Raw genomic sequence first — 26755 nt, forward strand, 5'->3', positions numbered from 1 at the left:
CAAAAGGTTGTCATTATTTCATATTCAAGGTATTCCTCAAAAAACATGTTACTGACATTATGCCATTTAAATTTTTAACTTGCGTTTTATATATTTTATATAATTGTAGTTTTTGTATTTCTACCCCAAGCTTCAATAAGTGGATCAAAATGACCCACATTCATTTACAATAGAATTACATATGAACCTTTAATTCATTCTACAGCAAAAGCAACAGAGTCATTCACTGACAAAATGGATGTTGACGTAGTTCTATTGTTGTTATATACTGTATATATATATATATATATATATATATATATATATATATATTATATATGCATATTGCTTTTCACAGTTTCACAATATTTCAAAAAAACATTTTAAAATTGTTAAAAATGTAAAATAAATAAATAAATAAAAAAAATTAAATAGTTTTCAAAGATAAAATCATTCTTTTGTGAACTAAAATATAATACAATTGATTATTTTCATCATGACAAAATGACAAAAGTGGCACAAAAACACATTTTAACACAGGTCATTTTGACCCATTTATAGAAGAATTTATGGTGCAGACAGTTAGGCATCTAAGGGTTAAACAAATCAGACACAAAACATATAATAATAATAATAATAATAATAATAATAATAATAATAATAATAATAGCAATATGTTTTATTTCATAGCACCTTTAAAAACAGTAGTTTCCAAAGCGCTTCGACAACATGCGGGACGATAAAAAGAGTAAATGTGTTATCGGTGAAACAGTAATGAACAAGCCTGACAAATACACAAATGCTCAAATAATTAACAGAATATTAAACAAAATGGGCACAGTTTGACACACAATCCTAATAAAAGTGCAGTAAAAGAAAAAGCCACGTCACATGTGTCATATGTTAATGTCATGTGTGATTTCCGTGTGATTTCTCCATCCTGAGTTGACTCGTGTCGGTCGAACGCTCTCTAACAGTCGTGTGGGCTGAGTCATCCGCTCGTCCTCTGATCCTACGCCGAGCTGCTTTTAAAATGTCAGACTGCGACTGAGGTGAAATCAACCCACCTCCCACCTGCGGAGAATAGATTTCCTGTCAGCTGGGTCGTACTTTAACCTGTGCGGCAGACCGACTCTGAAGACCAGGAGCTTTTATGCCAGTATTCAGTCAGATTCAGTTCATACGCAGGAAACTGGACGATAATGACCAGACAGAACCACAACATATGACGCAAAAATAATAACAGAAGGTCACAGGTCAAACTATAAACACAACAGTAAATAGTAGTTCCTCTTACATGTTCTCTGTATACATTTACTATCATATCTGATCGTCTTTCATAGTATCTGGTTTTCTCTTTCATTTGCTTAAGAAATCACAACAGGCCACGCCCACATGTGGCTTTGTTTCGATTCGCTGCATTAGAAAGCAAAGTCAGCAAAATATATTCTACTAGTAAATGTCTTTCTATTTCCATGTTTCTCCCAAATGATCCATGTAGTTACTGCAGTAACAGAAATCTGGATACTTTCTTTAATGGTTTCTGTTATAAGGTATGACTTGTCCTGAGTTTTGTTTTCAGCCCTGCAGCCTTTAGTCATCCAGTATATGTCCACTTTGTGATCTCTGTTGCCTGAAAGACTGAACCCAGGGTCAGTAGTACCCATAGATAGATAGCTAATGTAAAAAATGTCAGATTCATAGATAGATAATTAACAAAGTGAATAAACATGAGTAAAAAAATGGACAAACGTAAACATCACAATGAACAAAGAAAAAAATAAGCAGCAAATTTAGTGAAAAATGAACAAAATGAGACAAAATTAATAAAAACTGGGGAAGAAAATGGACAAAAATAAACATAAATAAGTAGCAAAATGAACAAAAAGAATTGATAGAACTCATTAAAATGGAACACAAGAAAAAAAACCCATTATAATAATAAATTATAAGCAAAAAAAACAGAATTGGGTAAAAAAAAAAAACCAGAAAGATAAATAGAGGACAATATAGATCATAGATGGATAATTAACAAAATGAATAAAAATGAGTAAAAAATGGACAAATATAAAAATCTAAATGAGGAAAGAAAACAATAAGCCGAAAAATTAGTGAAAAATGAACAAAATGAGACAAAATTAATAAAAACTCGGGAAGAAAATGGACAAAAATAAACATAAATAAGTAGCAAAATGAACAAAAAGAATTGATAGAACTCATTAAAAATGATAAGTAAAGAAATAAGTAAAGAAAAACAGAACTGGGTAAAAAAAAAAAAACAGATATATAGATGGATGAGCCTCATTATTTGTTACATAAAAAAAAAAACCATATTTTTTTCCATAAATAACAGTGACATGATGTTTTCTTATGTATATTTTTGGTTCACAGAAGGATTAAATTAAAGGCTTAAAGCTATACCGTATGATGTGGCATTTTTACACTTTTCTTTTGTCATCTTAAAATGCTCCTAATAAGCGTGTGTCAAACGAAAATGTAAAAGAAATCCCCCAGGTATTGAAACTCAAAATGTTTAAGTCTCATATATTTCTGATAAAAGTCTGACCAATCATTTTATTCGATCCGAATGAAATAATTGGCCAAACCTGGCTGAGTCTCCTGTCAATCATCCATTACGGCCGTCCAGCATCTGATCCGTTATCGCCGTCTCCGCATCCGATGTGTCCCTGTGAATCTGACACTTCACTCACACTGCTCTTCCTGTCACTGACCACAGTCTACTGCCTAAGGATTTGAATGGATAGAACTCAAATGCACATGTGGAAGGGAAAAAACGGATTTATTAACATCAGCAACAACTAAGGGGAACAAACAGGAGTCCGATGAATGAAGGATGGAGATAAAAGTCCAGAAGTCGGATGTACTGGACTAAACAGGTCCATAAAGCTCAGCTTTTATGACCGTGGGACTCATACAGGTACATGTACATGGTGTCACACACTGTAGGATTATGTAGGATGATAAATGTATGGACTATGAAACTTCAAATGTCCGCAGAAAAATTCGCGGAGGCCGTGCGTTCACAGTGCGTGCGCCCGTCACTTGGGCATCTCATCTCCGTGGTGCAGTGAAGACACTGACCCAGTACCGCACAGACCAGACCCTTAAATACAGGGTCTACTGATGGAACAGGGGCTGCGGGCCCGAGGCAGGAGGATGATGTATCTGATTACTGAGGGAGGGGTCCACGGACACACCGAAGCGGACCTCCACCTCTGCCTCTGCTTCCTCCACGCGCATCAGGTGAGAGGAGGAGAGAGGAGGAGGAGCCTCAGAGCTCAGGCAGAGGGGAAGTGGGCGGGGCTTTGGAGGGAGGCGGGTTTTTCATGTTCAAACTTTTACTAAGTGCTGTGAGAAATGCCACATCGGTAGGTATAGCTTTAAATGTAGAAACATTGAAGACAGTGAATTAAACTCAGATCCGTCTGAGTCCAGCAGCAGATGCTCCTCTGTCCAAACCCACTTCAGTGGAGCTGTCATATTGGCTTTGAACTTGTGTGAAACGGTCGAACCCTCAGCTCCTCCTCCGTCCAGACTAAACCAGCACACCCACTTGTTTTTTCTGCGTTTGTGCATGTCAGACTGTAACTCTATCCCCTTTGTGCTGCTGATGGAGGCTCAGAACACTGACCTCAGAGCTGCCATCCTCCCAGTGCGTGCTGGGAAAGCAGCAACCCGATCCGTCTCCGGCCATCCCATCATCCTCTCTGTCAGCGGTGGAGGTCCTCAGAGCTGCAGAGAAAGTGCAGACATTAGAGAGAGTCAGCCATGTTTAATATTTGAAGAGCACAGATGTATGTCCCTGTGCTGCTCTGTAATGGATCTGTAGAAACAATTTGACCTTCTGCCTCTGCTCTGTTTAACTGGAATCAGTCAGATTTAGAGTCAGGAGTTTCAGCTGTAATCTACTCTGTATGGACAAAAGTATGTGGACACGTTGAATTCAGGTGTTTCTTTTTTAACGGGTCTGGGATACAAAACAATAAGGACTAATGTCAGAATATAGTTTTATATTATGGGATAAATATCATTACATTGGTTAGTTTGGGTTAAATTATTATCTTTGTTTCCAAAATGACTCAGAGATGGTTTGGACTTCATTTCTCTCAACAATGATTTTTAATTTTTTTTTTTTTTATCCATGACTATGATTTTAAATGTTCTACCTCTAAATTTATAAATATTTTTTGATTTATTATTGCCATGATGATTTGTTTATTTATTATCGCGAGATGACACGAGAAGTCATTCCATAAACATGGAGACAAGTGTAAATATGGTGTTGATTTACGTATATATTCATTATTATTATGTATTACCCCTCTATCCTGTACTAAAGTCAAAAATGATTCTGTTTCCTGGTGTGTCCACAAATACCACACCATGCTTCTTTTGTTGTAATGTCCGTCAACATCCGTTTTTTTTAATTCACAACTCTTCGTTTCCAAAATGACTCAGGGATGGTTTTGACTTAATTTATCTCAATGTTTTTTTTTTATCCATGACTATGATTTTAAATGTTCTACCTCTAAATTTCTAAAATGTGTTTCGTGCTCTGACTGTAAATAATAATTTTTTTACCACATCTAACCATCTACTTTCTTCACATCTCACTGAGGAAGAAAAATCTCCTATTAAACTTTAAGGAAATATTGATGTTTGTAAACTATATGGACATAAATATAGGGACAAATCATGTCGACAGCTGTAAGATGTCCTGTTCATGATGATCTGACAAATAAACATCAATATTTCCTTTTTAAGTTGATTGGGAAATTTTTCTTCCTCAGTGAGATGTGAAGAAAATAGGTTATTATTATTATTATTAATATTATTATTATTAGTAGTAGTAGTAGTAGTAGTAGTAGTATTTACAGTCAGAGCACGAAATATTTTAGGAATTTAGAGGTAGAACCTTTAAAATCATAGTCATAGATGAAAATAAAAATGGATGTTGAGAGAAACCATCAAAATATGGACCATTATAAGTAAAAGCACATTTTTAATCATTCAAAAATTCAAAAATCAAAATTTCTCAAAACTGTGAGCAAACTTTGTAGACATTGTCAAAAGGAAGTGACAGATAAAATTTGAAATGAATCCAACCAGTAGTTTTAGAGAAGGAAATAACTGAAATCTAGACAATGGTGACTTTTAGTTTGACCCTTCAAAGTCAGTGAAGGTCAAAGGTCATGGACGTTAAGAAATTTAGAGGTTGAACATTTAAAATCATAGTCATGGATTTAAAAAAAAAAAAAATCAGTGTTGAGAGAAATTCAGTCCATATCATCCCTGAGGCACTTTGGGAAAAAAGATAACAATTTAACCCAAACTAATCAATGCACTGATATTTATCCCTTAATATAAAACTATATTATTTTATATTTGTTATTATTGTTTTGTATCCCAGACCCCTGTTAGAAAAGAAACACCTGGATTCAACATGTCCACATACTTTTGTCCTTATACTGTAATTATGCAGAACCACTGCACCTCTTATATTTACACCACATCTATGACTTTTACCCATTTCCGTGGCCTCATCGTAGAACGTGTGTTGGTTTAAAGCTCAGAGTTAATCGTTGTATCTCCACTGGATCAATCCTCTTCCATCCGTCTCACTTCCTGCTGAGCTGTTGCTGCAGAGAAACAGATTAGAGGAGCTGAGGAAGATATTAAGATGCTACTCAAATGACTGTAGGTGTTTATTAATGACGTGGTTTGATCAAATCACTTCCTTTCATTAGTATTAATATGGTGGCTGACAAGGGCCAAACACACTGCAATTGCCCAAAGCGTCTGAGTTTAGAGAAAACAGCTGCAAAGTACAGAAAGAATGTAAATTCACAAACTCACAGTCTGAACCAGGTACAAAAAGATGAACATGGTGTAAATAAAAAAAAAAATGACAAAAAAAACAAAAAACAAATGCATAATCATGAAATGTTCTGCAAATAAAGAAACGATGCAAACCAAGAAAATATCTGCAAACGAAAAACGCTGCATAACCAGTAGGGCTGTGTATCGACAAGAATCTGGCAATACGATACAAATCACAAAACTGGGATTATGATACGATTTATCACGATATATCATGATACTGTTAAAAAGGCAATTTTTTTCTTGTTTCTATAAATGATATATACAAATAAACATAGGATTATACAGGTAATATAGGATATATACAGGTAAATAAATGATATATACAGATAAATATAGGATATATACAGGTAAATAAATGATATATACAGATAAATATAGGATATGTACAGGTAATATAGGATATATACAGATAAATATAGGATATATACAGGTAAATAAATGATATATACAGATGAATATAGGCTATATACAGGTAATATAGGATATATACAGGTAAATAAATGATATATACAGATAAATATAGGATATATACAGGTAATATAGGATGTATACAGATAAATATAGGATATATACAGGTAAATAAATGATATATACAGATAAATATAGGATATATACAGGTAATATAGGATATATACAGATAAATATAGGATATATACAGGTAACTAAATGATATATACAGATAAATATAGGATACATACAAACAAGTAATATAGGATATATACAGGTAAATAAATGATATATACAGATAAACATAGGATATGTACAGGTAATATAGGATATATACAGGTAAATAAATGATATATTCAGATAAATATAGGATATATACAGGTAATATAGGATATATACAGATAAATATAGGATATATACAGGTAAATAAATGATATATACAGATAAATATAGGATACATACAAGTAATATAGGATATATACAGGTAAATAAATGATATATACAGATAAATATAGGATATGTACAGGTAATATAGGATATATACAGGTAAATAAATGATATGTACAGATTAATATGGGATACATACAGGTAAATAAATGATATGTACAGATAAATATGGGATACATACAGGTAAATAAGTGATACATATATACGGATAAAGATAGGATATTTATAGGTAATATGGGATATATACAGGTAAATAAATGATATATACAGATCAATATAGGATATAAACAGGTAATATAGGATATATACAGGTAAATAAATGATATATACAGATAAATATTAGGACATATACAGGTAATATAGGATATATAGGTAAATGAATGATATATACAGATAAATATAGGATATGTACAGGTAATATTGGATATATATAGGTAAATAAATGATATATACAGATAAATATAGGATATATACATGTAATATAGGATACATATTGGCAAATAAAGGGTATATACTTGTAATATAGGATATATACAAGTAATATAGGGTATATACAGTTGTTATTGGATACATAGACATAATATAGGGTATATGCAGGTAATATTGGATGTATACATTAAGAATAAAGGTGCGTGTGTTGTGAGTATATAGTAGAATCTATAGAACAGTAACAGAGGCGTGTCCTTCATAAAGGTTGGCAGTTGGTTCCCTATTGTTTTTGTCAGCCTCGTTTCAATGATCCCATAGGAGGGATCTGCGGCCGTTGCTAGGCAACAGGAGAGGCTGGCATCAGCGTCGCTGCTCATTTACCCCCTTACCTCCGTCTCCTCTGCCTCACTCACCCATCCCTGTTTGAGTGAGGAGGGAGGGGGCTGGGGGCGGGGGGGGGGGGGGGGGGGGGGGGAGAGAGAGGCGGTCTCACAGTGATGTAATGGACGAGCGAGGGGGGAAAGAGATGGGGAGGTGGGGAGGAAGGTTAGGGGAGGCGAGCAGAGGCGTCTCCTGCCAGCAGTAGCGGGTGGAAGCGCTGAACGGCGGCCGCGCGGCTCGGATTATGAACCAGGCTGAAAAAGGAGGACGGTTCAGCAGCGGAGAGAGGGAAACCACGGCGGCCATTTGCACCACTGCAGCTTCCCTGAACGGAGCTGAGCGGCTGTCCGTCCGTCCGTCTGTCCGTCTGTCTGTCTGTCTGTCTGTCTGTCTGTCTGTCTGTCTGAAGCCGCTCTGAGCATCTCTGCCTGTTTTATCGCCTTCCTCTGTGTGTGTTCGTTAGTGTGTATTTCCCGGTGACTGTATTGTGTGTGTGTCTTCTTCTCTTGCCAATATGATGAAACAGACTCCTGCACCCCGGAAGGTACAGAACTCCAAACCGTTGTCCTTATTCTATTCTATTCTATTCTATTCTATTCTATTCTATTCTATTCTATTCTATTCTATTCTATTCTATTCTATTCTATTCTATTTCCTGCCATGCTGCCGTTACTGTCATCCATCCGTTGTGTTGCCAGAGGTCACGCTTCAGTCCATTTATTCCTCTTTATATTTTGGTACCAGTCGCCCTTTATTTATTTATTTATTTATTTATTTATTTATTTTTTACTGTGGAAGCAGAATCGAAGCTGCATCTTTTCTTCTGTATTTTTTTTTGCCTCTGTATTGATCCGGTAAAGTTTTTTCCTACTTGTACATGTGGTCTTTTCCCGTCCTGGGTGAGCTTATATCTTTTATTTTGGCCTCATTACGCCTTCCACCGCTTCTTACGAGGTCAATTTGTTTTTTTTCTTTCCATGATTTCTTGTCTCGGTTGCAGATGTAGCCAAACCCACTGATGTGGTTTCAGAACAGCCTGTTCCGTCTAAACCTGGACACTATGGCTTAAAGAGGCTGTGGGCTCTGATTCACTACAGCTGTTAGCTCCGTTAGCCCCGGCTGGTTTCTGCTGAATGGTCCAGCTCTAATCCAATCAGCAACGTTAACGAGCCAAAGCTGAAGGCTCGGGGTGTGTGAGGGATAGAAAGGTGAAGGGACGACACGATTATTGAGCAGCAAAGCATCTGCACAGACCTGGGTTCAACTGGTTTTACTGGTTAAACTGGTTAAACAGCATCGGTCACTTAAACCACAAAGTTAAGTAGGAAAACAATATTAACCTTTTAACCCCTCAGGTAAAGCTGCTGTGAGTATGTGCTAAAAACAACGTGCAAAACAGGTGGAATTACAGAAAAAGACAAAGAGTGGAAGTTTGACAGGTTTGGACTAAATAAGGCACTAAAATGGACATCAAGAAGAGATTTAGGATGTTGAACATCAACTGTGAACTGGAACACACGGAACAACAAGGATTTGATTTTTTTTTTTTAAATAAGTGCAGCTGCTGTTTGACACCTGTTTAACTCCATAAAGCAGTTACATGGTAAAAATAAATAAATAAATAAATAAAGTAACAAAATTAACAAAAACGGCCAAAAGAATCAGTGAAATAAACAAAAAATAATGATAAACCAACAAAATAAGTAACATGAACAAAATAAGCCACAAACTGAATAAAACTGAAGAAAAGATAAAAAAAAAAATTAATGTAGGAAAATAAACAAAATAAGCAACTAAATGAACAAAAATGAATAAAATATTTACAAAATAATGAATAACATCAAAAAATTGCACAAAATAATGACAAGTATTTGAATTTGGTCCCAGTAGTTTTAGTTTTAGGCTCTTTTTTTCTAAATCAGTCCAGCTGCTTTTTGACACCTGTTTAACTCCATAAAGCAGTTCCATGGTAAAAAACAAAACAAAGAATAAAAGAAGCAACAAAATGAACAAAAACAGCTAAAGGAATCAATGAAATAAGCAAAAATTAAAGATAAACCAACAAAATAAAAAATAAGTAACATGAACAAAATAAGCCACAAACTGAACAAAATTGAAGAAAAGTAAAATAAATAAATAAAATAAACAAAAATTAATGATAAACCAACAAAATAAGTAACATGAACAAAATAAGTCACAAACTGAACAAAATTAAAGAAATCAGTGCAGCTGCTTTTTGACACCTGTTTAACTCCATAAAACAGTTACATGGTCAAAACTCAGTAAAAACTCAGTAAAAAATAAAAATAAAGGAACGCTAGCACGTTGACCTGTGGTAGTTTTTATGCTGTTACTCAGTTGAATAACCTCTCAGCTGGCATGTCTGTGTCTTTGTGTAGGAAAACAGTTAATAGATTTGTTAAGAAAATAGATGACGGATGAATGAACAGTGAGCATAATCCTTAGTTGCAGCCGTAGTTCATTCATAAAAGTTCGAATAAAGAGTGGCTGGGTTATTTTTAGTGCCTGTTTTCATCTACTCAGACTCTTATATGGGATTTTCTGCAGCTCTTGAATCAGTCTGTGTGATTCTGACCCAGGTCTGTCCAAACATAAAAAAATTAAAGGGATTTTTCTACTCCACGGGTGTCAAACATACGGCCCGTGGGCCAAAACTGGCCCGCCAAAGGGTCCAATCTAACCCACATATGAATTTATAAAATAAAAAAATTACACTAAAGTGGTGTTAAAATCATTTGACTTGAGATTTCACATTCAGACCAATATGATCTAAAGTAAAATAATAGCATAAATAATGACAACTCCAAAGTTTTTTGTTTTAGTGTAAAAAAAAGTAAAATTGCATGAAAATGTTGACATTTACAAACTATCCTTTTACAAAAAAATGTGAATAATATGAAATATCTTCAGAAAAATCAGTGTAATTTTACCAATATTCTGGCTGTCATTAAATGTTTCATGTATTAGTAGATTCACTGTGATCTGTACATTCTAATGTACATGTGTAAATAATAAACGGAGGCAGAATATTTTTATATACATAGTCATTCATATTTTTTAAAGGATAGTTTGCAGATGTAAACATTTTCATGATCTATTTTTATTTTTTTTTTGCTTTTAATTTAATTTTGTAACTTTTTCACCCTAAAACATAGAGAAAACTTTGCAGTTGTCATTATTCATCAGTTATTATTTTACTGGTCTGACCCGTTTCAGATCAAACTGGGCTGAATGTGGAACCTGAACTGAAGTGACTTTGACGTCCTCCTTCGAAACCAGGGCTCTCAAACTCATTTTCTTCCAGGTTCCACATTCAGCCTGATTTGATCTGCAGTGACCAGTAAAATAGTAACAGAATAACCTATAAATAATGACAACTCCAAATTTTGTCTTTGTTTTAGTGCAAAACAAAAAACCAAAACATTAAATTATGAAGATACTTACTTTTATAAACTATCCAAACAAAAAAGATGTGAATAACCTGAAAAAAATTTAATTTCTCAAGAAACATAAGTGCAATTTTAACAATATTCTGCCTCAACTTATCATTTCCACATGTGCATTATGGATCAGATCTACAAAGACACTAAACACTGAGGAACAGGAAGAAAAGAGTTCAAATTGTGCTGAATTTTCTTTAGACATCTCAGGTTGTTCATATTTGTTCAGGTTATTCACATTTTATTGTTACAGGATAGTTTGTAAACGTAAATATTTTCATAATTTAATGTTATTTTTTTGCACTAAAACAAAGACAAAAATTTGAAGTTGTTAATTCAAGATTTTTTGCTTAATTCAAGATTTTTTTGCTAAATTCAATATTTTTTTTGGCTTAATTTAAGATTTTTTTTGTTTTTGCTTAATTCAACATTTTTTTTTTTACTTAATTGAAGTTTTTTTTTTTTTTTTTTTTTTTTTTTGCTTAATTCAACATTTTTTCCTTAATTCAAGCAAATTTTTTTTTTTGCTTAATTCAATTCAAGACAGTGAAATTTTTGACTTTGCAAATTCATCCCAGGAGCCAGATTGGAACCTTTGGTGGGCCGCAATTGGCCCCCGGGCCTCATGTTTGAGACCCCTGTCTAAAATGATTTTAATATCTTTGATTGTTAATATCGTCAGTGTGATTTTTGCATTTCACAAATTCATCCCATGGGCCGGACTGGACCCTTTGGCGGGCCACATTTTGCCCCCAGGCCGCATATTTGACACCCCTGATCTACACAGTAGAGTGGAAATCCCCCCGCCCCAGAGCATGTGTGTATTCCAGCCTTTTTCAGCTGCTGATGCCTGGGTCCGGGTCAGAACCGGACCAACATGTTCTGGCAGATACAATGCAGTCATTTAGGTCAGAGCGGCGGTACCAGCCACCGAGTCCACATGGGAACCAGAGACAGACTCCAATGAGACAGGGACAGAAAACAGATGTCAGAACAGAGTGGATTCAGGAGGAAGAACCTTTAATGGAGCAGAACAGGTGTCAAACATACGGCCCCTGGGCCAAAACCGGCCCGCCAAAGGGTCCAATCCGGCCCGTGGGATGAATCTATGAAATGCAAAGATTAGACTGAAGATATTAACAGTCATTTTAGTTCAGGTTCCACATTCAGCCCCATATGATCTAAAGTGGGTCAGAACCAGTCAAATAATAACATAAAAGCATATAAATGATGACAAATACAAACTTTTCTCATTGTAAATGTAAATATTTTTAGGTAATTTTACTGTTTTACACTAAAACAAACTATCCTTTGGCAAAAAATATGAATAACCTGAACAATTATGAACAACCCGAAATATTTTAAGAGAAATCAGTGTAATTTTAACAGTATTTTGTCTGTTATTAAATGTTTAGTGTACAGGTGTCAAACATTCGGCCATGGGATGAATTTGTGAAATGCAAAAATTACACTCAAGATATTAACAATCAGTGGTGTCAAAATCATTTTAATTCAGGTTCCACATACAGACACATACAGTCCAATTAGATTTCAAGTGGGTCAGAACCAGCAAAATACTATCATGATAACCTATAAATAAGGACAACCCCAAATTTTCTTTGTTTTTTTGGTGTAAAAAAAGTAAAATTACATGAAAATGTTTGCATTACCAAACTATACTTTTACAAAAAACATGAATAACCTGAACAAATATGAATAAACGTAAATGTCTTTAGAAAAGTTAATGCAATTTGACTAATACTAATCTGACTGTTACTAAATGTTTTGTACGATTGTAACACATATGTGTAAATGATAAACTGATAAACCGAGGCAGAATATTGTTAAAATTGCACTTGTTTTTCTTAAGACAATTCAAGTTGTTCATGTTATTCATATTTTTAAGGAAACTTTGTAGATGTAAACCCGATCAGAATAGAATTTTACTTTTTTCACTGTTATTATTTTACTGGTCCGGCCCATTTGAGATCAAATTGGGCTGAATGTGGAACTGAACTGAAATGAGTTTGAAGGCCTAATTTATTGTGTTTGTAGATCCACTGTGATCTGTTCGTTCTAATGTGTAAATAATAAATTGAGGCAGAATATTGTTAAAATTGCACTTATTTTTCTTCAGACATTTCAGGTTGTTCATGTTCTTCACATATTTTAAAGGATGGTTTGTAAATGTAAACATCTTCATAATATAATTGTACTTTTTTCTGTGTTATTACTTAACTGGTCCGGTCCGGTTCGGTCCAGTTCAGATCCTATGGGGCTGAACATATCTGGTCCGGTTCGGTCCGGTTCAGACCCTGTGGGGTTGAACGTGCCCCTGTCCTACAGCGTCACCGCAGCCTCATCAGTCATTTTGTCTGCTGACCTGTGTTTTCCCGTTGATGTGAACTCTGCATTGAATCACTAACCCTGGCTGTTTGTTTCCTCCTTTCCCTTCTCACCTGCTCTGCCGCCCTTTGACCTTTGACCTTTACCTCCCCCTCCTCTCCTCAGACCACGGCCCGACGGCCCAAGGTGAGCCCAGTCCTCAGTCCTCAGGGCCTCAGTCACACTTCACCTTAGTTCCATACATGACTCTATGTGTGTGTGTGTGTGTGTGTGTGTATGAACATGATGACACATCGTCAGCTTTTACTGATCATTTATTTCACACAGTTTCACTTCACAGCACCAACGTTGTTTCAACATCTTCAGTTTCAGTTTTATGGAGTCACCTTCTGCTTTTCATTTCTGTCAGATATGTCAAGTTCTTCTGTTTGTTCATTTAAAACCATTTCAGCCTTATCTTATCTTATCTTATCTTATCTTATCTTATCTTATCTTATCTTATCTTATCTTATCTTATCCTGTTTTATCTTGTCTTATCTTATTTCATTTTATCTAATTTCATTTTTTTCTTATCTTGTTTTCTCTTCTCTCTTCTCTTCTCTTCTCTTCTCTTCTCTTCTCTTCTCTTCTCTTCTCTTCTCTTCTCTTCTCTTCTCTTCTCTTCTCTTCTCTTCTCTTCTCTTCTCTTCTCTAAAAAGACAGTTTATTATTATTATTATTGTTTTATCTGGTCTTTTTCTTATCTTTTCTTATTCTTATTTTATCTGCTTTAAAAATGCAATTCATTATTATTTTGTCTTATCTTTCCTTATCTGCTTTAAAACTGCAATTTACTATTACGATTATTTGATCTTTTCTGTCTTATTTTATCTTTTTCTTCTTATCTTTGCTTATTCTTATTTTTTCTGCTTTAAGAATGCAGTTTATTATTATTTTATCTTATCTCTTTTTTTTTTTTTTTTATCTTTTCTTAGTTTATCTGCTTTAAAAATGCAATTTATTATTATTATTATTTCATTTTGTCTTTCTGTTGTCTTATCTCTTTCTTATCTTGTTCCTTATCTTTTCTTTTCTCATTCTTATCTGCTTTATTTTTATCTGCTTTAAAAATGCATTTTATTATTATTTTATCTTACCTCTTGTTTTCTTATATATCTTTCTTACTATTACGATTATTTTATCTTTTTCTTGTCTTATCATATCTCTCTCTTATCTTTTTCTTATCTTTTCTCATGTTATCCGCTTTATTATTATTATTATTATTATTATTATTATTATTATTATATCTTATCTTTATCTTTATTCTTATTCTTATTCTTAATTTTATCCTTTTTTATCTTATCTTATCTCATCTTGTCCTTATTCTTCTCTTATCATCTTCTCCTTTTCTTCTTTTTCTTTATTATTATTGTTATCTTATCTTGTCTTGTCTTGTCTAGTCTTATCCTTATTCTTATCTTATCGACTTCTCTTTTTCCTTCTTTCTCTTCATTATTATTTGCTATTATCCTTTCTTATTATTTCCCGCCTGTCATTGAAGGAACCATCGTCTGTTCAGTTTTAATACAAACCTTTGTGTCTTCATGTCTTGACTTTGACTTCCTGACGTTCATTAACACCCATCAGTGTCTGTTAATCCTCTGTCCATCTGCGTCTAAACACCTTCTTCTTCTTCTTCTTCGCTGATAACGCTGTGGTCTCCGTCCTTCCTCGCAGCAGCCCAGTCGGACCACGGGGAGCGCCGGGAAGGGGGCGGCGTCCGGGTCAGCCTCCGCCTCTGCTGGGGAGATGAGCAGCAGCGAGCCCAGCACCCCCGCCCAGACCCCGCTGGCCGCCCCCGTCATCCCCACCCTCCACTCCCCCGGAAACCCCCCAGCCCCAACCCCCAGCAAGGTCAGCACCGACCCAACAGACACCAACACACATGTGGTATTTGACATCACACTGATTGGACATGTTCACTACATGGACAAAAGTAATGGGACACATTGAATCCAGGTGTTTTTGTTCTAACAGCAGTCTGGGATACAAAACAATAAGGACTAATGTCAGAATATAGTTTTATATTATGGGATGAATATCATTACATTGGTTAGTTTGGTTTAAATTCTTGTCTTTTGTTCCAAAATGCCTCAGAGATGATTTTTTTTTTTATTTTTAATTTTTTTATCCATGACTATAGTTGTAAATGTTCTAAGACTAATTTATAAATATGTTTTTATTTATTATTGCGATGATGATTTATATATTATTGCGAGATGACACGAGAAGTCATTCCATAAACATGGTGACGAACATAAATATGGTGTTGATTTACAGATATATTCATTATTATTATAAATTACCCCTCTATCTCCTACTAAATTCTGAAATGATTCAGTTTCCTGGTGTGTCCACAAATACCGCACCATGTTTCTTTTAAAACTCTTCTTCTCTCGTTGTTACATCCGTCAACATCTGTTTTCTTTTATTCACCTGACTCTAGTTGTGGAAAAAGGTCTTTCCATTGCAGTTTTGCATGATATACCACTTGCGCTACTTCTGAAAAACCACCTCTTGCCGGCGCAAAAACTTGTAATCGAAAAAAATGCAAATTTTCCAATAGGTAAATTTTTATGCGCAAGTTATAATTACGCAATTTGAGGTGCAATGGAAAAGCTACTAGTGATTTTGTTTTGTTTTTTTTACTTTTTTTAATCCATGACTATTATTTTAAATGCTCTACCTGTAAATTTCTAAAATATTTTTCATGCTCTGACTGTAAATAATAATAATAATGTACTTTCTTCACACCTCACTTTAAGAAAATATTGATGTTTCTAAACTATATGGACATAAATATTGGGACACATCATGTCTACAGCAGTAAGATGAACCTGTTCATGAGGATTTGACATAAAAACATCAATATTTCCTTAAAGTTTAATGGTAGATTTTTCTTCCTCAGTGAGATGTGAAGAAAGTAGATGGTTAGATGTGGTAGAAAATTATTATTTACAGTCAGAGCAGGAATTATTATTATTTTTTTTTTTAGAAATGTAGAGGTAGAACATTTAAAATCATAGTCATGGATAAAAAAAAAAAAAAAAAAAAAAAAAAATCAGTGTTGAGAGACATTAAGTCCAAACCATCTCTGAGGCATTTTGGAAACAAAGAAAACAATATAACCCAAACTAACCAATGTAATGATATTTATCCCATAATATAAAACTATATAATAAACACCTGAATTCAACATGGCCACATACTTTTGTCCGTGTAATGTACAGGTACTCAGGAGTAGGTGGACATTACATGATGATCCCAGACTAAAAAAGCCTTAAACCTGATGAAGTGCTGGGGTGAAATCTGATGTGACGTCCCTGTGATTTAACGCCTCAGAATATACATCTGTGACGCAGCTGTCACATTGTTTTTATATCATCTGACGGAATGAAAATGAAAACACTGGAGGCTGAAACTGTGTCTGTTTGTTTTAGTGCAATAAAGACAGATAGATAGACTATTATTTAGATCACAGGTGTCAGACTCATTTAGTTCAGGTTCCACATTCAGCCCAATTTGATCTGAACTGGGTCAGAACCAGCAGAATAAGAACAGAATAACCTTTAAATAATGACAACTACAAACATTTGTCTTTGTTTTAGTGCAATAAAGACAGGCAGATAGACTATCATTTAGATAGTTAGCAAGTGTAATATACTTCAGTTTTCCTATTCTGTTTACTATCTGTCATTTACATCATTAGGACTCTAAACAGATGTTATTACATCATTAAGGAAATCAAAGTCATGTGTTCTGTCGTATAAATGTCAGATGAGGGTGGGATTTAATAAGTTTTCTTCTTCCCACTCCTTTTTGAGCAGTACATATTGAATTTATTTTGTTATTACTTGTGTACATGGCAGTTGCTATTTTGTCTTGATCACCTTGATTTATTAATGTATGATATTAGTTCCTTCTACACAAAAGATGTTTGATTTTTTTCTTCTGCTCAAAACAAATAAATGAATGAAATGAATTAATGAAATAAAAAACATTAAAGTATGAAATATTTACATTTACAAACTATCCTTTCACAAAAAGATGTGAATTACATGAAAAAACTGAAATATCCCCCCAAAATAAGTGCAATTTTAACAATATTCTACCTCAACTTATCATTTATACATGTACATTACACACAAAATTACCCAAACATGTGGTAACAGGCAGAATACAGTTAACATTTTGAGATGAGAATCAGTTCTCAACTAACTTACCTGGTTAAATAAAGGTTAAATAAATAAAAATAAATAAATCTATTATTACAAACTGGATCTACAAATGCACAAAACATTTAGTAACAAGCAGAATACTGATAAAATTTCACTTATTTTTCTGTAGTTATTTCAGGTTATTCACTTTTATTTTATTTATTTATTTATTTATTTTATTTTTTATTTTATATTGTTTTATTGTTAAAGGATAGTTCATATGTGTAAATATTTTCACTTTTTTTTTTTTTTCATTCGTTATTTATTTGGAAAAGCATGTTGTGCAAAACTTCCCTTTCAGGTACAATTCAATATTCACACATCAAATTTGAGCGAAGATGCTAATCCAAGATTTTTAGTCGAATATGAAAAAATTTAAAAAAAAAAAAAAAAGAAAGAAGGACAAGTGGGCGGGAGGAGAGGGCTTACTCCGCCACTTCATCAAGATAAAACACACTGAGGTGTGTATGGTTTTCATGATTTAATGTTATTTTTTTTTACACTAAAACATAGAAAACGTTTTGTAGTTGTCATTATTTATAGATTATTATTTCACTGACTGACCCACTTGAGATTTAATTCAATTTCACAATTTTGTCCCATGGGGCAGTTTTGGCCCAAGGGCCTTATGTTTGACTCCCCTGTTCTTTTAAGATGGATTTAAAGTAGTTTTTAAGCATTTACAGCCACAGCAGACCAGCATAAGATACATAAGGAGCTGTTTCTACAGTAAATCAATCAATAATATTAAAATCCAGACTGGTAAATGACCATAAAATGTCTTTTTAAATGTTTTCATGGAGTAGATTCACAGTAAAAGAAAACAAACAATAACACAAATGTTTATCTGTGGCGAACACACTCACTTACACATGATTAAGACTCAGTCCATGCCTAAATATTCACCGATCTCCTCCAGTAAATCTGTTAATCGTCTTCGATCTCCTCATTAATCTTCAACTGGAAACATGTCATGTACCTCAACGTGTATGAAAATGTCAGCGATGATCACATAAACATTAAACAGCAGCAGGCGGCCGATGACTTTTACCAAATGTTAAAGTGGCCTCAGTCGCTCTGATCTGTGTCCCCCCCCTTCAGGAGGAGGTCACCATGGAAACACAGGTGCAGTGGTGTGATGTGACGTGGTTGTGCTTGATACTGAAGTGTCGTTTCCATCTCGCTCGCATATTAACACAGTCACCGAGGTGTGGCAGCTCGGGTTTAATTGGTTTGTGAGTTGACGTTTTTCTGCAGGAAATGGTTTGTGTTGAATGTGCATGTGTGTGTTTGGAAAGTTTGATGTTCACACGTCTTTCACAGCAAAGTTTGTGTGTGATTTTTATCTTTTTCACAGGTGAAAAATTAAAGATTTCCAACACGCGAGATGATGAAAGTGCCTGTTCTGCTGCTTATGTTATCGACTAACAAAAAGAAATAAAAACATGTAGATCAAAGCTGTTGAACTCATTTTAGTTCAGGTTCCACATACGACCCGACATGAACCTATAAGTAATAATTTCAGACAAATGTTTCACTTTGTTTTAGTGTGAAAAAAGACAAATTACATTATGAAAATGTGAAGAACCTTAAAACCAAGAACAACCTGAAATTTTTGAAGAAAAATAAGTGCAATTTTAGCAATATCCTGCCTCAGTTTATCATTTATACATGTACACTATAACACACAGATCACAGTGGATCTACAAACACACAAAACATTTAATAACAGACAGAATATTGATGTGAAAAAGACGTGAACAAGCTGAAAAAAAAAGAAATTTCATAAGAAAAATAAATGCAATTTAACAATATTATGCCTCAACTTATCATTCATAGATGTGCATTACACACAGTGTTGCACAAGCATTTGGTAACAGGCATAATATTTACATTTTGGAGCTACAATAACAATAATTCCTACAATTTTACGTCTCAGCTTATTATTTACAGAACTGACAGATTCAGGTTGTTCATATTTTTTCAGGTTATTCACATTTTATTGTTAAAGGATAGTTTGTAAATGTAAATATTTTCATTATGTAATTTAACTTTCTATTCTTGGTTTAATACGAAAATGTGTAGTTATCATTATTTATATGTTATTATGTGATTATTGTACTTTAGATCACATTGGTCTGTTTGTGGAACCTGATCTAAACTGAGTTTGACACCTTTGACATTTAATATCTTCAGTGTAAGTTGTGTTCTGGCCGTATTAGATCCTTGGGTGGGCCAGTTTTGGTCCACAGGCCGTATGTTTAACACCTCCGCTGTCGAAACTGTGAAAACTGTGAAAGTGAAATGATTGTAGAGACTTTGAAGCTTGTGGTGTTTAACTACAGCTCCTGTTTCATGTGCGATCAGGAGGAAGAGGCGCTGCGTGCTCAGGTGAAGGACCTGGAGGAGAAGCTGGAGACTCTGAAGATGAAGCGAACTGAGGACAAAGCCAAGCTGAAGGAGCTGGAGAAGCACAAGATCCAACTGGAGCAGCTGCAGGAGTGGAAGAACAAGATGCAGGAGCAGCAGGCGGAGCTGCAGAAACAACTGAAGGAGGCCAAGAGGGTAAGAGGGCAAACGGAGGTCAAACAGAGGTCAATGACAGGTCAAACAGAGGGTCAATGAGAGGTTATACAGAGGTCAAACAGAGGTCAAACAGAGGGTAAAGAGAGGGCCAAACAGACGTCAAGCAGAGGTTATAGAGAGGTCAAAGAGAGGTCAAATAGAGGTTGATGAGAGGTCAAACAGAGGGTCAAAGAGAGGGTAAAAGAGAGGGTCAAACAGAGGTCAAACAGGGTAAACAGAGGGTCAAAGAGAGGTCAAATAGAGGTCAAAGAGAGGAGGCTCTAACGGTGGAGTTGTGTTGTCGATATTAAAAAGTACTGTATCGATATTTTTAGGTATTTATTCAAATACAGATATGGTGGAGGGGTTATTTTTGTTTTTTGATTTTCTTTTTTGTTTATTATTTATTTATTATTTAACACTGTTTTATTAAATAATGGTTATTTGAAGCATCCTAAAAGCACTTTTTACTGTCTGAGAGGCAGATGTTTGTTCCTTTGTTGGGATTGAACTAAAATAATGTTCTGATGTTAGTTCTGAATTAATAGAATATGAACATTTGAACAGGATCTGAAACTGTAATGTCTGTTAAACAGAATTTCAGTTTGAACACAGGAACATTTTGTGATATAACATTAGATGCTGTTGTGATCAAGTAAAAATGTGTTTCTTATTTGTGCAGATTTCTGGTGTAATTCAATTCTTCAAAGAAATAATCATTTTAAAAAAAGAAACAAAAAAAATTGCCTTTTTAACAGTATCATGATATATTGTGATATATCGTATCGTGATCCTAGTATTGTGATTTGTATCCTATCACCAGATTCTTGCCAATACACAGTCCTAGTCAGAATATAGTTTTATATTGGGATAAATATCAGTACATTGTATTGCCTTGGAATGGGAAATACTGATGTTTATATGTTAAAACATCATTAACAGGACATCATACAGCTGTATTTATGTCTACATAGTTTAGAAACATCAATATTTCCTTAAAGTTTAATGGTAGATTTTTCTTCCTCAGTCAGATGTGAAGAAAGTTGATGGTTAGATGTGGTAGAAAAGTATTATTTACAGTCAGAGCAGGAAAAATATGCTATAAATTTAGGGGAAGAACATTTAAAAATATCATAGTCATGAATAAAAATGTTATAATACAGTTTTATATTATAAGATAAATATCATTGCTTTGGTTAATTTGGTTTAAATTGTTATCGTTGTTTATAAAATGCCTCAGAGATGGTTTAGACTACATTTTTCTCAATAATGATTTTGCTTTTGTTTTGTTTTTTTATCCATGACTATGATTTTAAATGTTCTACCTCTACATTTCTTAAGATCCTTTAGCTTTGATTCTGATTGAACATGATGGTCAGGTACAGGGACATTGGACCTATTTTTTAGTAAGTAGTAAGTAAAGTTTATTTATAAAGCACTTTTTACAGATAAAAGTCATAAAGTGCTGTAAATAAAATGGGTGCAATAAAACAACGTAAGAATAATTTCATAAAATAAATAAAAAGGATAAATCCATCAACCAAAAGCTTTCCTAAATAAAAACGTCTTGAGTATCTCCAGGAGTCAGCATTAGCCACCACACTGATTCAACAACACGAGTCTTTTAACTGGAGAATTAAATTAAAAACACACACGTAAACTTCAACAGAAACAGAAAAAAACAGATTCAGTGTATTAAAGGCATCAGGACTGTGTTGATAATGGAGTGGATTTCGATGGCAGGAGGCAAAAGAAGCCCTGGAGGCCAAGGAGCGCTACATGGAGGAGATGTCGGACACGGCGGATGCCATCGAGATGGCCACGCTGGATAAGGAGATGGCCGAGGAGAGGGCGGAGTCTCTGCAGCTTGAGGTGGACTCACTCAAGGAGAAGGTGGACGAGCTCACCATGGACCTGGAGATCCTCAAGCACGAGATCGAAGAGAAAGGTAATGGAAAGAGGAACAACAGAGGGACTGGACTCATGAAGACAGAAGACACACGTCATACTCTGATCAGATTTTATTACATATAAATCAGGGCTGTCAAACTCATTTCAGTTCGGTTCTACATTCAGCTAAATTTGATCTGCAGTGGGCCGAACCAGTAAAATAATAGCATAATAATATATAAATAATGTGAACTCCAAACTTTCCTGTATGTTTTAGTGTGAAAAAAGTAAGATTACATTATGAAAATGTTTACGTCTACAAACTATCCTTAAAATTGCACTTTATTCAGTTTGTTCATGTTATTCACATGGATTTGAACAATATTATTCTTCAGTTTATCATTTACAGACAGAATATTGTTAAAATTGTACTTACTTATCTCAAGATATTTCAGGTTGTTCATATTTGTTCAGGTTATTCACAGTTTTTGTGAAATTATACTTTGTTTTAGTGGAAACACATGAAAATGTTTACATTTACAAAGAGAAAAATTTGGAGTTGTGAGTATTTATTGGTTATTACCGTAGTATTTTACTGATCCGACCCACTTTAAATTATATTGGTCTGAATGTGGAAACTGAACTAAAATGACTGTTAAGATCTTAGTGTAATTTTTGCATTTCACACATTCATCCAAAGGGCCGGACTAAACCCTTTGGTGGGCCGGATTTGGCCCCCGGGCCGCATGTTTGACACCTGTGATATAAGTGGATGATTTCATATTTCATATCATTGACCAAATGTCACATCAGTGGAGGAGGTGTATAGTTGTGTCATGAGTTCCACAAATGCTCATTTTGCGAAGGTTTTGGTTCATGTGTGTTTGATGATTATTAAGGCGTTCACAGAGTTTCTTTCCTCTACAGCAGGGCTGTCAAACTCATTTTAGTTCAGTTCCACATTCAGCTAAATTTGATCTGTAGTGGGCCGAACCAGTAAAATAATAACAGAATAATATATAAATAATGTTAACTCCAAACTTTTCTCTATGTTTTAGAGCGAAAAAAGTAAATTTACATTATGAACAGGTTCACATCTACAAGCTATCCTTTCAAAAGATGTGAATAACATGAACAAAGTGAAAAAATTAGTGTAATTTTAACAATATTCTGCCTCAGTTTATCATTTACACATGTACGCTATAACTTACAGATCACAGTGGATCTACAAATACACAACATATTTAATAACAGAATATTGTTAAAATTGTACTTACTTCTCTTAAGACATTTCAGGTTGTCCATATTTCTTCAGGTTGTTCACATTTTTTGCAAAATTAAACTTTGTTTTAGTGTAAATACATGAAAATATTTCCATTTACAAAGAGAAACATTTGGAGTTGTCATATTTATATGTTATTATGATAGTATTTTACTGGTCTGACCCACTTGAAATTGAATTGTTCTGAATGTGGAATCTGAACTAAAAGAATTGTTAGTATCTTAATATAATTTTTGCATTTCACAAATTCATCCCAAGGGCCAGACTAAACCCTTAGGCGGGCCAGATTTTTCCCCTGGGGTGCATGTTTGACACCTGTGATCTGCAGCAGTGAAGTAGTGAAGCTGTACTTTGTACGATATGAAAACTGTGAATTGTAGAGCATGTGATATGACAGGGATCCTTGTTTTTACATCTAAATGTGATCACGAATGCACATAAAAGCTCTAAAGTACACTACAAACAAAAAAGTTAAGGATATTTTTAATTTTTGGGCTATTTTTTTCAGTTGGGATTCTTGCACAGCACTTTTTACTTTTTTGTGTGTAAACTGAAACACATTTTTTTAATGACCAGACATAGATTTATTTACAAATGGCAAAAATGTAAAAAAACAAAACAAAACAAAAAACTACAAAAAAAAAGAAATATCCTTAAGTTTTTGTTTGTAGTGTTTATAGTCTGTATCCCAGCGATTATCCAGCCAACACTCTGTTGAAATGGGAGACGATCCTGCAGCAGTAAAAGCTCCTAAGCATGTTACAGTCGCGGAAAAAATTATTAGACCACCTATTGTTTTCTTCAGTTTCTTGTTCATTTTAATTCGTGGTCCAACTAAAGGTACATTTATTTGGACAAATATAATGATAACAACAAAAATGTCTAATAGTAGTTTAATTTCAGAGCTGATATCTATCCATTTTCCATGTTTTCTTGATAAAAACTAAAATCACTTCAGTTCTTTCGTCAATATCGATGTCATTGTACTGACAAAAACAGTGCTTTTATTCATTCCATGTTTTCTTTTCTGTCTGTTTTAGTCACATGACACACACAGGAGTTAGGACTGGATTGTATAACTATTGTTTATGATGACTTTGGATGGTCTAATAATTTTTTCCATGACTGTAGGAGGAAACTTTTGTCACTTTTCTCATTCCAGAAAGACTTACACTGAACTTCTAAAACACTAAGCCAGTACTTTTTGTCATTTGTTTTATTTGGATCCTCTAATCGTTAATCTGGTCCATATGTACATTTTTCCTTCGTCAATCAGATCTCAGGTCAGATAAAAGCTGTGAATTCTGTCGTGTTGGACTTATAAAGTTTGTTTTTTTTTAATGAAACATATTTGGACTTTAGGTTACACTTACAAGACTCTAGAATTACTGTTTAGTTTAGGTTTTTTTAATATAATTCTTTATGGAGTTTACTGTTTTGCTAAGTCTAGCATTAGCTCACCTCTGACCCCAACGTTCAAGGGTCAAGGTAAACTTTATTATCCCCGAGGGGCAATTTGTTCTACAGCCAGCAGTATCACATGGACAACAAACCAACAATAAATATAATAAATAGTCCATTAAAGACAATAGCACCAACATTACAAAGGGTTATTCAGCAGAACAATGGCTGCCGGAAACCAAAGAATTCCTCATCCTATGGGTCCTGCATTTAGGAACACTGTATCTGTGACCTGATGGAAGAAACCTGAACTCATCATACTGGGTATGACTGGGATCATCCATTACTGACTGAGCCTTCTTCAGAGTCTGCCTCTGGTACAACACAGTCAGGTCACTGAGTGTGGTGCCAGCAATTCTGCTGCACACTTTAGTGATGCCCTGCAACCTGTTCCTGTTTTTAAGGGTAAGCAGCCCATATCAGCTGATCAAAGAAAAGGTCAGCACAGACTCAATAAAACAAGAATGAAACATTTTCATAAAAGTGTTATCCACTTTGAAAGTGCAAAGATTACGGTAAATGAGCTTTGAGCTTTTTTACATACAGCATCCACCTGAGACTCGAATGTTAGCCTGTGGTCCAGCACCGTTCCAAGATATTTATACTGCTGAACCACCTCAACAGCCTGGCCATTAATGATGACAGGAGAGAAGACTGGAGGATTCTTCCTAAATCTACAATCATCTTTTTCGTGTTGGACACATTCACATTTAAAAAGGATGTGTGAATTCAGACTCTACAGGGCTATGATCAGGGTCATCATCCCTGAGAAGAGACACAATCATTGAGTCATCTGCCAACTTTAGGACATGCCGCCCTGGGTATTGACTTTGGCACTCATTGGTGTACAACACAAATAAAAGAGGGGAGAGGAAGCACCCCTGTGGCGACCCAGTGGAAAATAAAAGAACATTAGATAAAACACTTTTTACTCTCACACGTTGCGACCTCTCAGATAAAAAGTCCATCAACCAAGATATGAGGCTGGGCTTTATGCTGTGGACGCTCTTCAGTCTTTCTGCTAAAATATGCGGTTGGATGCAATTAAAAGCTGAGGAGAAGTCAATAAAAATTAGGTGCACAAAAGTCTTTGCACCTTCCAGATGTGTCAGGATCAGATGAAGCAGGGTACCTACCTGTGGCATCATCAACCCCCCTGCCAGACCTATGAGCAAACTGAAATGGATCCAGATTTGCCTGAACAGCATTCAAAAGCTCCCCCTTCACAATTTTCTCAAAGGTTTTCATCACCAAAGGAAAGAGAGCCACAGGTCTATAATCATTAAGAGCCTTAGGACAGTTCATTTTTGGCACAGGAACATAATAGAATCCTTCCAAACACAAGGAACCTTTTCAAGTTGGAGAAACAACTTGAAAATAAAAGCGAAAATGTCTGCCAACTGGTCCGCACAATTTTTGAGGATACGAGCCCCAACACCATCCGGGCCAGGGCTTTTCCTCTCATTAACGCCTCTAAAAAGTTTCAGGACCTGATCCCTGCCCACCTGCACAGTGGTCTTTTCAGAGGTATTCTGAAAATCTGACAACTCCTTACTAAAATCGTGGAAGTTAAAATGGTTATAAAAAATGTTCAGTTCATTTGCCAGCTCAAGATCAGACTTGTCTTTCTGGGAGATGACACTATTTTTAAGCAGCATCCCCGTCATGGATTTTGCCCCCTCCCAGGCTGGGCGGGACCCCTTGTGCTGCCGTAGCTCCGCCCCTTTTGTCCATATACGGTTGACATCCTGGCTCGTCCATCCACTCTGGCTGTATATAATCAGAACGTAGAGCTGTGATATTATTGTACAGGATGAAACTTCATATGACAGCAGCAGCAGAGCCTCTGTTATTTTAATTCTTTCAGATCATTGATCGCTGTGTCATGTTTTTTTATTAACATATAA

At 34.9% G+C, this 26755-nt stretch overlaps 1 protein-coding gene across 6 annotated transcripts in view; it reads left to right on the forward strand.

Moving 5' to 3' along the window:
* The window catches only part of dctn1b (dynactin 1b), a 100950-nt gene that overhangs the window by 44837 nt on the left and 29358 nt on the right, over positions 1–26755 (forward strand). For 3 of the 6 annotated variants that reach the window (XM_030126532.1, XM_030126529.1, XM_030126530.1), the window contains exons 5-8: positions 13560–13580; positions 15111–15287; positions 20018–20215; positions 21959–22163. In XM_030126532.1, the coding sequence (XP_029982392.1) occupies positions 13560–13580; positions 15111–15287; positions 20018–20215; positions 21959–22163 (601 nt within the window). Of the gene's footprint in view, positions 1–7763; positions 8132–13559; positions 13581–15110; positions 15288–20017; positions 20216–21958; positions 22164–26755 lie in introns of those variants that run through there. The other 3 variants (XM_030126533.1, XM_030126534.1, XM_030126531.1) reach the window with 3 other exon arrangements.

Source organism: Sphaeramia orbicularis, chromosome 22 (assembly GCF_902148855.1).
Source record: "Sphaeramia orbicularis chromosome 22, fSphaOr1.1, whole genome shotgun sequence".
In the NCBI taxonomy this organism is placed as follows: domain Eukaryota; kingdom Metazoa; phylum Chordata; class Actinopteri; order Kurtiformes; family Apogonidae; genus Sphaeramia; species Sphaeramia orbicularis.